Here is a 12,054-nt window from a genome sequence, read left to right on the forward strand (position 1 = left end):
CCCGAAGATAGGCGCTTCAAAGCGCCAGCTGTAGCGACAGCACCAGGAAGTTGCACGCGGCGCACACGCCAAGCATTTCAGAGCTTACTGGCTTTCGAATGAGAGGAGTATGCGCGCGCTCGTGGCCTATTGGTCAGAGTACCGGGCTCGACGGCCGACGTTCGATTCCACCCCATCGTCACACATAATTTTCTATTATTGAAAGCGAGGCGAAAGAAGAACCTACCTGCCGCAAAGTGACAGGAATGAGGTTGGAACGCATCGCAAAACATGTTTGGAATGTCTACTAACATGTTTGGAATTGTATACTGGACTCAACTGCTACACAACAAAAGAACAACTAGAAAAATCAACACAAATTACCCAATAAATTTTTTATTGAGAACATTCAACGGTAATATTGTTGTGCAAAGATTGAGTGAACTCAATTCCTCTTGAAAATTTGTTGAAGTCCGTTGTTTCAACAATTCCCCAACAATATATCAATGGTTAATCAACACTCATTTTTGTACGGGATGAACGAAAATACATGAAAAAACGAGGGTTTAGCAATTATCTGCGACACTTGCATTTAAAGCAGGAAAGTGAAAGTTTCCCAACGCATTGCGCTTAAAAATTTCCCTATTTCAGGAAATTTTACGTCCGTATCTCGCGCTGTTGTTTTAGGAGTCTGGGAAACACATATAGATTAGCGGCAGTATGACGCCCTATTACGCTTCAATGGGTAACATTGCACAAACATTGTAATGAACCCACACAGAATAAACATATATCGCTCGTCACTCGGGACATTGTCTCGTACTTGGAATAAACATAAACCCCGTATATCACATATTTTACCGACCGTACCGGGGGAAAGCAACTAAATGCCGTGTACAAAGCGCGAAAACTGAGAAATCGACTGTTCAGTAACTGTTTTCAGAGCACAAAAGCAACTAACACAGTGCAAAGTTGCGGTGCACGTCACCAAAAAGTAGCGCTCTTTTTTTTTCTAAGAAATATCTTGTGTTTTTGTCGATGCCGTGAAAAAAGTAATAATGCAGCTCTTATTTAGAAACAGCCTGAATATGCAATCGTCAAAGTCAGAAGTGACATATTCGTTTAGAAGAAATTCAAGTCAGTGTTCTATTGATATTGAAGGCCTCTACACGTTCGACCAAAGTCATTTTTAGGAGCACATACTACGATAAGTATTGATTACACAATGAAATTCGACAGTTCTACCTCTAAAAGATTTGATTAGATTTTTGACGGTGATAAGATACTGAGACTGCAACGCTATGTAGGCTATCTCTGGATACAAAGTAAACAGTTCCAGCACTTTATAAGCCCACTATTTCATGCCGTAAGGCACACTATAATACTTTATCCGGACTCGGCCGCAGGTGAAATGTAGCGAGCCGATTCGAATACGGCGGTCCCTTAAGAAGGGTGCCAGCTGAGCTTTCGGGCCGGCCCATCGCCAGGCGTCCTCGGCAACGGCGAATGCCTCGGGCCGACCGCCACGGGACCGGACCCCACAATGCAAGCAGGGCACGCGCAGTAGAGATAAAGCATTGCTTGTGTGGTCAATTTATTCAGGAATAAGTTTTGGCCTCAGCTGCGGTTTTGCTGGACTTTCCAGCGTGCAGCTAAAAGCGCCCGCTTTTAAAAGTGGGAGGGGGGCCCCCTACTTTTGAAGGGGGGTCAAGTGTGCCCCTTGGCCCCCCGGTAGATACGCCTATGGCCGCAGCACTCCAATGCATACGCCTATGCATAGATAATCATCGACGTACCTGAAATCTTTTGCAACCTCCGATCCTTTCAGACCAGTGCACATTGCCTCTGTTGAGCGACCTATTCCTCGCTCAAAACGATAGGATTATGTGCACTAGTCTGAAAGAATCAGAGGTTGAAAAAGTTTTTAGGTATGTCGATGATTATCTGGTATTTTTACAATGTGAAAATGAATGCTTGGCTTCTGCCACGTCTGCTGTGTGTGCAGTTTTTCGCGAGTGCCTCCAACCTCTTATTTTGTCATGTGAGGAGCTTGCTATTAGTTCCATCACGTTTTTAGATCTTGTGCCTGTTTTTTCAAACAGGCATGTGTGTTGGTGCTATGAGCCCCGAAGGAAGAAAGCCATTCCACCATTTTCATCAGCCCATTCTAAACTAGTTACGCAGAGCATCATTAACCTTTGTTTTAAAAACGCTGTTCTAAAGTCATGCCATCACCCGGTTCACAGAAGCTTCGAAAACTAAGTTTCGCGCCTAAGTGCAGCTGGCTTCCCCTTGCAAATGCTGAAAGCAGTGGCTGGCCCCAGCATGTTAAGAAAACGCGATGATCACCCGCATTCCGCTGTCCAACAGATCAGAGGCGGAAAAGTGGTGGTCATGCCGTACTTGCACCACGCTAGCCATAACCTGAAAAAAAAGGGAATCCTGTTGGCGTTTACATAGTCTTTTTCAGCCCCTTTGAAATAGCCTGGTTTGTGCGCGATAGTTAACAATACTACTAAGAGACTCGTGACTTCAATAAAAAAAAAAAAGACAGAGACGCGCTTATTTCTTGCATGGAAAGAGTAGTGTACCGTACTCCGTTAGACTGCGAGAATGAATACATTGGTCCGACGGGAAGGTGCATCAGTGATCGCATACATTCGAACAGCGTTGACAACCTGGTGAAGACTAGTCGCCTAGCAGCGCACTCCTCGCGTTGTGGCTGCAGGCCCTTGTTTGGCAAATCAACAGTGGAGCCCCGATTAGGTCACTAGGGAGATCATCGAGGCATTCGAAATTATCAGAAATGATAAAAAACTCTGTAAGTTGTCCATCTGTGTCGCTGTTAAAAAAAAATCATTTTCCTATCGCGGTAGCGGCCTGTGGTGAATGACTGTGTCGGCAAGAAATCTATGTTGAGATATTGGCTTGTTGTACGATGGTATGTATATATGTGGTAACCATGTGCAATAAAAATTCAGTTGTTAGTAGCACCGCGTACTTCGTCTCCTTCTCTTGTCCTCGTGTTTTCGGCGCTTTGCCTCAAGCTATGGAGTACCAACTGGTCCACCAGTCTGTTCTCTCGAATGCACACAGCTTGCACGTTTCGCATGAGCCGGACTGGTGGAGCCCAGTCCTCATTCCATGCGCGGCTTCGCATTGTTCGCCGATCACGTAACGCCCTTTGCGCGCTCAACGTGGAAGGGCTGCTTCGACCAGAGGATGCACAGCTGCATCGACTGTGGCGAAAAACGTTTCGAGTGAATGCAATAAACAAAGCATTGCAAAACTGCGCAGTGCACACGAGGTAGGAACGCTGCTGTCGGGGCACTCCGAATTAATTACGACCACTCGGGGTCTTTCAACGTGCGCCCGTATTTCGGCCCCGAAACGGAGCCCGTGCCGAGCCATGCACGCGTGTTGCACTGCGTCCAACGTAGGCTTGTCGATGGAGCCAGCATCGAAAATAAAGCCCCACACAGTGGCTGGGGCCCGTCGAGTGAAACGGCCGCGATATCCTAAACGCTTACTTTACAAACGCCTGCCATAAACCGATTACACGCATAACGCTTGCGCGCCCACTAAACATGCCTATTTACGAGCCCGATCGAGCAATATGCAGCCACTGAAGGCGGTTCGCTTAGGCCGATGCGCGAGCAACAGCGCAGCCTGCCGATAACACAAATACAAACCAACAATCCGCACAGAACGGCACTGCACAAGTGACAAATTTCTCATGGCATTCACCCACTTCCTGCGTTGTATGAATTCGCGCAACCGCATAGCTAAAAAATCATTTGAAACGCACATTATTTCCACTCCAGTGTAATTACTCCGCCAACACAAGACAGACTATTCGAGGATGACGTTTGATTTAGTGAACTGGCAAATGCCCACACAGGACGAGTTGGCCAACGCATTGCCTCGCCGACACTGCCGGCGAGGCCGCCGAACCCGAGCGCCCTCGACACAGTGGCCCTGAAAAGCGCCAGACACGCTATTGATTCGCTGTCCTTGGCAGTGAAATGCTCGGGGAAAAGCGTTCCCTGCCCTGGGGACTTTCGGGCCGCCGCTCTGCTGCGCGACTGCCCCCGCTCCCGACGCATTCCGGTTGTAGCCCGGGTGTGTTTATAGCACGCATCGTCAGCCGTCGTAGGTTGATGAACAGTTATGTCGACAAAGGCACAACAGCAAAAGGCAGGAAATAAGTAGCCGTGCGATATGGCGTCACACATGGGCAAAGTGTCCGCAAACTGAAATGACGTCGGTGCACCGGCCGACAACATGTGTGACAAATCTGGAAGCATGGAAACTGGTGTAGCGCACTGGTGGGAGACAGTGAAAAGACAACCATTCCAAACATGAGGGCATGGTTTTATTGGGCAAATAATTTATGCTCCCATGACTGGCCCCTCGCGAAGAAAAAATAAAGTAAAATCTTATTTTGCTCGATAGCTGCCGGATTGCCTTTTCATATCAAAGACACACAGTTGCTAGCTCGCAGAAGCGCCAGGCGGCAAAATATGTTTGCGTCGACTCTGCGGCCTCATGGCAGCGTTTGAACATCCTCCCCGAGAGGTAGAACGAGTCCAGCAGCGATTAAGTCCAATCCACTACAGATCGTTTTGCAAAGACATTCCACACACGAATACACACTTCCGTTGGCGCTGTCTTCGTATCTTCGCGTGAATAAAAAAAAAAGCGCAGATGTTTGGCATTTAGAAAGGAGTGCATAAGGCTCTTCTCACACTTTACAAACAGGGCGGGAAATGAGACGTGTGGATTCACCTTGGAAAAACACGAGCAACAATGACAATGGATGTATACACTGACAGATAGCGGGATACAAATTTAACAACACACGCATGACAACTCGCGTGCCCGTTAGGAACAAACAAAAAGTTTACGGTTTACCTTTCCTTCACTCGGAAGAGTACGTACGAAGTGCTGACGTCTTCACAGCGCAAGGGAGCGACTGACCAGAAGGAACAATGCATCTTCGCAAGCCGGCTGCATACAGCGTTTGCTGATGCCTTTCTTATAACACAATCAGAGGTGAGAACTGCACACATTTGCACACGATATATCACGAGCCATGCCAGCAGCACCATGAACACTTAGCATCAAGTAGCGCCGTTCCGCTTTTGGATTCACACGCGAAAAAAATATATATACTTTTTTTATTGCATAATTACTCTCGTGTGAACCACAGTTGCCACTATATGCCCGTAAAGTGGAAAAGTTGTACAAACCCGCAGTCTGAGCACAATCCATGCAACACAAGTGGCCAGAGGAATGATCGCACTGTCACGAGGTCGTCTCGGAGCGGCGCTCTGCGCGTTTCCCGATAAAACGACGCTTACTGATTGCAACACTACACCACGGCATACCGCCCATTCTACGGCTGCTAAATATTCAAATCAGTGCTACAGACAATACCCTCAGTCAGCTTGGCTGAATCGTGAGGGCGGCACGTTCAGCGGAAGCGCGACGGCTGCCGACACAGCAATAGCCGAAGCACGGAAACCGTGATTCACACAGATACCGCGGCCAGCGAGAAATTATCGAGCGGCTGAAAGTAGGGTACCGGCACCCTTCTCAAGGCTCTGCGAGGACCAACACTTCGCAGGCTTGCTCACAATCTGCCCGCGATGGCCTACTCTGACATTTGTGCGTTAGACGGGGCAATGTGAGCAGCCGTGACCAATAATTACACGTCCAGTGACAATGAGATGGTCAACTGACGCGCTTTGCATTCGAAAAGCTATGTACACACGACACTGAGCAGCGCGGCAACTAACACTCAGAGATGGCGTTATACTGTGATGAATATCTTTTGTACTTGTCCAAAACCGGGCACATCGCTTTCCGTTGAAACGACACAACACCGAACAAACAGTAGTCAGCCGAATGATTGTATGGCTGGCCCTTGGCGAGTACACACAACAGCACCGGGATTCGCTAACGGGGAAAAAAAAGGGGGGGGGAGGGGAAGAACAGCAAACCAACCAAGTACATAAACTTTGAAAACAAAACAGAAGCGGCCACCTTCAAAAAAAAAAAAAAACGCCACTTCATACCCTGGCGTACGTGCCGAGCGACTTGACGAAGTGGTAGTCCCTGGCGCCGCAATGCGCGCAGCAGATGCTGTGGCTGTAGTCGCTGAAGTACGGCAGCGACCGGTCGGCGCTGATGACGGGCTCTCGGCAGCTGGCGCAGCGCCGCCGCTCGTCGCAGCACGGCGTGGCGGCGAAAATGTCGTACGCGTACATGGTGCCCAGTATGAGGTGGCGGCCGCTCCAGCGCGCGCCGCAGCCGCGACAGGCGAGCCGCACCTGCCAGCCTTCCAGGCAGGTCATGCAGACGGCGTTCAGGTACTGGGGCCGCTCGTCGACGCGCACCAGCACCGAGCCCGGGTTGTGCTGGCGCGGCGAGAGGAACAGCGTGCCGTCAACCAGCGGGTAGCGGTCGAACACGCTCATCGCCGTCTGGCACACGATGCACGGGATGCGCGACATCTTGTTGGCGCTGAGCGTGGTCAGAATGAAGCAACGGATGTCGTCGCCTTCGTCTTCCATCTTAATGTGGTACGCGTTGATCTTGTGCCGCGGCAGCGTGTTGAAGGACGAGTAGTCTTGGCGACGCGAGAACAGGCCAGAGCCCTCGCGGTCGGCTAGGCCGCGCGTCGGCGACGGCGGGAACTCGGACGACGAGCTCGGCGGGCTGCCCCCGGAGCCGGTGCTCGACATGCTCGAGCTGCGTAGCCGCGTCACAGGCAGGCCTCCGCTGCTCGGCGGCTTGGCGCCGTTCAGGGCCAGCGTGGGCTTGTCGTTTCCCTTTCTGCGTCGCTGCTTCTTCTTCCGGTCGGCCACCGGAGGAATCCAGTCGAGGTCCTTGCGCAGGTGCCCCTTGCCGCAGCGGCAGCCACACGCCTTGTACGCCAAGTCGTAGCCTTTCTTGGTCCACAGATTCTGCAGGCGCTGCTTCTCGCTCCACGAGCGCGCGCGTCCCGTCGAGCGCAGGAAGGACAGCACCGAGCTCTCCCACTCCTCGAAACAGGTGCGGTGCATGAACGGACTCTGCGGGCACTGCTCGTTGTTGCAGATCACCCTGACGGCGTCGCTCAGGTCGTCCACGCGAATCGGCTCGCCCAGCAAGTGACAGCCCGTCGGCACGCAGCACACCTCCATTGCTGCTGGGTGGTGGTACTGCGCCGCCGCGTGCTCGTCCGCCGGCCGGACTCGATTCTCGCGGTGCTGCGGCATGCTCCCTCCGCACATCCGCGATGCGCTCGCATGCAACCGGCCGCGACGGCTGTTGCTCGCTGACTAGACGAACGTACACTAAAAGCCGACCAAGTGGCTCAGTCGCGCCTGCAAACAAACGCCACTGCCGCCAGCGGGAAACTTTCCAAGCGGTGTGGCCAGCGTGCAGGGGCGGGGCCGTGACTGGCAGCTCATCGTCGTCGCCCATTGGTGAAACCGTGCGAGGCGCGATTTTCGCCCTCTCCCATCGTGTCGGCCCGCCGCCGCGATGGAGGGCGACGCGCGGAAACGCGGGGTTTATGCGCCGAGGCTCTCGTTTCGGTTGCCGGGCCTTGACGGGTCCCACCTAGTGAGAGCCCCCAGCATCACGATACCATAGAGAAAGAAAATTTCAATGACGATACTGTCACCAGCGTCCTCAATGCGTGCTGCTTTGCACTCTATTTAGTAGCTTGCGCGTCATCTCCGGCGACTTAGTCTACGTTTCGAACAGCCTTGGTGACAGAGGGATGGCAAAGGGCCGTCAGCCGACGGGATAACGTTAATTGCGGTGGTGTTGGTATTTGTCGTATGCAACACGAGAAGCCGAGGAAACGTAAGTACAAAACGACGCGTACGAATACACATCGCGACTCGCTCTACATCACGGCCGAAGGAAGGGGAGGAAAAAATGAAATGGGATGCTGAAAAGTATAGTCGCACTATTACAGCAGCTACTACTATTAGCAGCAGCACTATTACAGCGGACAGATAGTACTTCGCTCGGCCTTGAACAAACCGGGGCGCTGTAAACATTGCGAGGCGCGACTACTGCCGCTGCTTCGGGTTCGAGATAAGGTCGGTTGCGCAACGTCTCCGTTGCGCAACCGACCTCAGGTTTGCAAACCTGAGCTCACTCGCGGTGACCGTGAAAACAGTTGCGGTCGATGAAGTAGCGCAAACTCCACGCGATGCTTGCGCTGCGCGTACTGTCTGTGTGTGTCATCCTTGCTTCGTCGGGCCGACCGTAAAACGCCTAACGAGGAATGTCAAAGCTAAAATCACCAAGGGACATAAATCCTCGATGCTGAAGCGCGACTACTTCAGTGCGCCCAGCAAGCCGCACGCGCGCGTCGGTAGCCCACCGCAACATTTCAACTGTCACGCTTCCAGCACTGCATGGGGGACAAAATGTGTACAAACACGTCGCATAATTTCGAAACGTGCAAGCGAGCTTCTGACACCCAACAGGCGATGTGTCACGGGCGGACCGCACCAAGGCATGCCGAGGCCGAGCCAGCGAACTCGTCGCGCCATCTGGTGCGAGTCTAACGTAGTAGGCTTAAAAGGCACCAAATACAATAGCGCGAATTTCGTGTCCGCGCTTTATGGGATGCAGATTCGCTTCGGCTGCCAACACAGGCACGTACCCAAGGGGGGGCCCGGCCCCCGCCCACGTCACCACTTTTCACACACATTCCTAAGGCGCTGCGAAATCAATGTTGGAACTTGATAGCTATTCGGCGGTCAACATTTTGCTGCCTTTTTTACTCCGTTTGGATCGCGGTAGTTATCGGCATCTTTTGGGGTGTGAAGGCCAGTTTCCTCTTCGATTCGGTGCCTACGCGATTAAATCGAGATGCGTTCAGTTGTCACCATCTTTTCGACGGTCACGCGCTTCGCTGTTGCTTCGTCATTGCAACCATCTTCGTTTAGACTGATCCAGGTACCAAGAAAGGGTTTCGGTTCGTGGTCAACTAGTCTGTATGCACGTGGAGCGAGTTGCGGCCAGAGAAAACGGCAATTGCGTTTAACTTTTCCTTTTTCTTCATTATTTCCTCGAGTAACGGCTCGCCGCGACGCTGACAGATTCTCGGAACCATATACCCGAGATATGGGTTAGACAAGGTGAAAAATAAAAAAATGCGAAACAGCGTCCATCATCAAACCCTGCAATGACCGTTAAATCCATAAGCAACATGAATGTCATGCATTACTTCGTCTAGTTTTTGCCTAATTGTAGAGCACTTCTCGTGCAAAATTGCCAACCGGAAACAAGAGCCGCAAGGCGTTGAGAAATTAAGCGATCTACTAAGGAATCCATTGTCGGCAGCCGAGGCAACAGCCAAACAGGAAGAAAAAGCGAAAGTTAACAAATGTAACCGTTGTTTATGAAAATATTTATAGATCAACATCTTTTTATTGAAAGACGAAGTAGAAAGAACGCCGCCGGAAGTGGAGAACAATTCCGCGTGTTTTCAATGACGCTTCTACAGTTACCAGTCGAGCCGCCTGACGTAGCCACTTCTCTGCTGTGCTTATGTAAGTGTCTTTCTAAGCTTCCGCGGTGGGCGTAGTACGTCTAGAATCGCAGCGTCCTGCGCCCTACGAGGTTGTACTAGACTGGCAGCCACGCATCGTTACGTAAATTCTCAAATAACAATACGAGTCCTTGGCGGCACTAGGTAAAGCATAAACGAGGGATCCAACAGAACTGTGACGGTTCCGCAAATATATATTTATCTATAGTTCTTCCAGAGCTAATTCAAAAAGCGCTACTATAGTCGGATACAAATTAAGTCTGCAAAGAAGCCCCGCCCACGCCCTCATAACCGCCAGCCACTGTTCCTCCGGGAGGCTGCAATTCGCACTTCAAACTTTTTCTGTTACCCAAATAAGGCGGTAACCACAAAGATAAAATTATTAGCGCGTAATTTTATGCCTTTTGCCTCGCGTATTATAGTGGAACGGCCAAACCCTAATTATTTATTGAACTGAAATAACATGCTTGCTTTGCTGCAACTATTTATTGTCAAGTTTCACTTTAGATGGCAGTGAAGTTTCAGGAGTAAAATGGCTTCAGCAGTGAAACGGTACCGCAGACTTTTGAAGAATGAAATGCTTAGACTCCATACACTTTGTCCATGTTCCTGCGCTTCTTTCCTGCGCAAGTCCATTTGACATAGTTCCTTGTTTGCCAAGTAAAGGAGAGGTGTATCGCACAGGGCGTACCTGTAAAATACACCTTATTTCATTTCTCTTTTTTGGGTTTACGCGTTTTTATGACGAATGGTGGGCGTTATTCACATTTGACTAGTAAAATACCCCCCCCCCCCCTCATTTGCATAGAAGTTACCTTGTGTTGCCCCCCCCCCCCGAAAAAATATCCTGCGTACGTGCCTGTGCCAACATGTCATCCCTGCGACCTTATAGAATTACAGCCCAATGTTCAGCGAACCCATTTTCTATTGGTCGAGCAGTTGCAATAACAATTTCAGTTGCCCATAGTTAAATTACATTAAAACGTCGCCCATATGTGGCTGATCTGTCTGAAACCTTGTCCGCATGCAACACTTCCGAGCACTTGTTTGGAAGTACACATAATGTCCCTCCCTTCTACCCCTTTCTTTATCCACACTTCTCCCAGGGCAGCGGATTTTATTCAGCATTCTTCGTGAACCACACTTACGACGCTTCAGGGCGCTTGCGTACGTAACTTATTGCAAAGGCTGCTCTTAATCCACTCACTGTGAACCACACATCACCCATAATCTGGCCCAGGCACGTACCCAGGATTTTCTTTTTCGGGGCAGGCCCGACCCAAGGTAACATTTCTATGCAAATAAGGGGGAGGGGGGTACCTTTACTAGTACAAATGTGAATAGCGCCCGCCATTCGCCATAAGGACGCGCAAACCCGCAAAAGAAAAATGAAATAAGGTGTATCTCACAGGTACGTCTTTGCGATACACCTATCATTTACTTGGCAAACAAGGAACCACATCAAATCGTCTCGCGCAGGAAGAACACTGCCAAGAACAAGTAAACAAGCAAAAGTGTAAAATAAAGATTTCTGTAGTAGCATACAATATTAAAAAGAGCAGCAGTTGGCAACCAAGGCACAGGGACCACGTGGGGTTGTGTTTCTCCGCCAGTCAATCACAGAAGCAAAAAAAAAAATCGTCTTCATGCACCCTTTTCAACATGGCGTCGTACTTGATACCTCCGGAGCGTCTGCTGTTCTTGAAGAGTCTTTTCATCGACGGAAACAAAGAGCTGTGCAACAGACATGGACAAAGTGCATGGAGTCTAAGCATTTCGCTCTTCAAAAGTCTACCTCCCATGGTTGCTTAGTGGCCACGGTGTTGGGCATTGCATGAGGTCGCGGGATTCAATCCCGGCCACGGCGGCCACATTTTCGGTGATGGCGAAATGCGAAAACAGCCGCGTACTTAGATTTTGGGGCACGTTAAAGAACCCCAGGTGGTCGAAATTTCCGGAGTCCTCCACTACGGCGTGCCTCATAATCAGAAAGGTGTTTGGCACGTAAAACCCCATAATTTAATTAATTTAAATAGTGTTTTTTTAGCAAAGCTCCTAAGGCTTTCTTTACTTCTTCTGGCGTTACCTGTGGGATTTCGAATTCCTCTAGGCTATTCTCTCTTCCACTATCGTCGTGGGTGCCACTGGTACTGTATAAATCTCTATAGAACTCCTCAGCCACTTGAACTATCTCATCCATATTAGTAACGATATTGCCGGCTTTGTCTCTCAACGCACACATCTGATTCTTGCCTATTCCTAGTTTCTTCTTCACTGTTTGTTGGCTTCCTCCGTTCCTGAGAGCCTGTTCAATTCTATCCGTATTATAGTTCCTGATATCCGCTGTCTTACGCTTGTTGATTAACTTAGAAAGTTCTGCCAGTTCTATTCTAGCTGTAGGGTTAGAGGCTTTCATACATTGGCGTTTCTTGATCAGATCTTTCGTCTCCTGCGATAGCTTACTGGTTTCCTGTCTAACGGCGTTACCACCGACTTCTATTGCGCACTCC

The 12,054-nt window shown here is 50.1% G+C and overlaps 2 protein-coding genes across 2 annotated transcripts in view; one reads left to right on the forward strand and one right to left on the reverse strand.

The window, feature by feature from the left end:
* Positions 1-4,332: 4,332 nt before the first annotated feature.
* heca (hdc homolog, cell cycle regulator) lies at positions 4,333-7,883 on the reverse strand. The gene has a single exon (XM_065450129.2). The coding sequence runs from the start codon at positions 7,257-7,259 to the stop codon at positions 6,054-6,056; it is 1,206 nt and encodes a 401-aa protein (XP_065306201.2). The 5' UTR covers positions 7,260-7,883; the 3' UTR covers positions 4,333-6,053.
* A 1,591-nt stretch (positions 7,884-9,474) lies between these two features.
* Positions 9,475-12,054, forward strand: part of LOC135916679 (E3 ubiquitin-protein ligase SHPRH) — a 375,022-nt gene continuing 372,442 nt past the window's right edge. The window contains exon 1 of the mRNA XM_065450123.2: positions 9,475-9,545. Coding sequence (XP_065306195.2) covers positions 9,485-9,545 — 61 coding nt within the window. The 5' untranslated portion in view covers positions 9,475-9,484. The remainder of the gene's footprint in view (positions 9,546-12,054) is intronic.

Source organism: Dermacentor albipictus, chromosome 5 (genome assembly GCF_038994185.2).
Source record: "Dermacentor albipictus isolate Rhodes 1998 colony chromosome 5, USDA_Dalb.pri_finalv2, whole genome shotgun sequence".
In the NCBI taxonomy this organism is placed as follows: Eukaryota; Metazoa; Arthropoda; class Arachnida; order Ixodida; family Ixodidae; genus Dermacentor; species Dermacentor albipictus.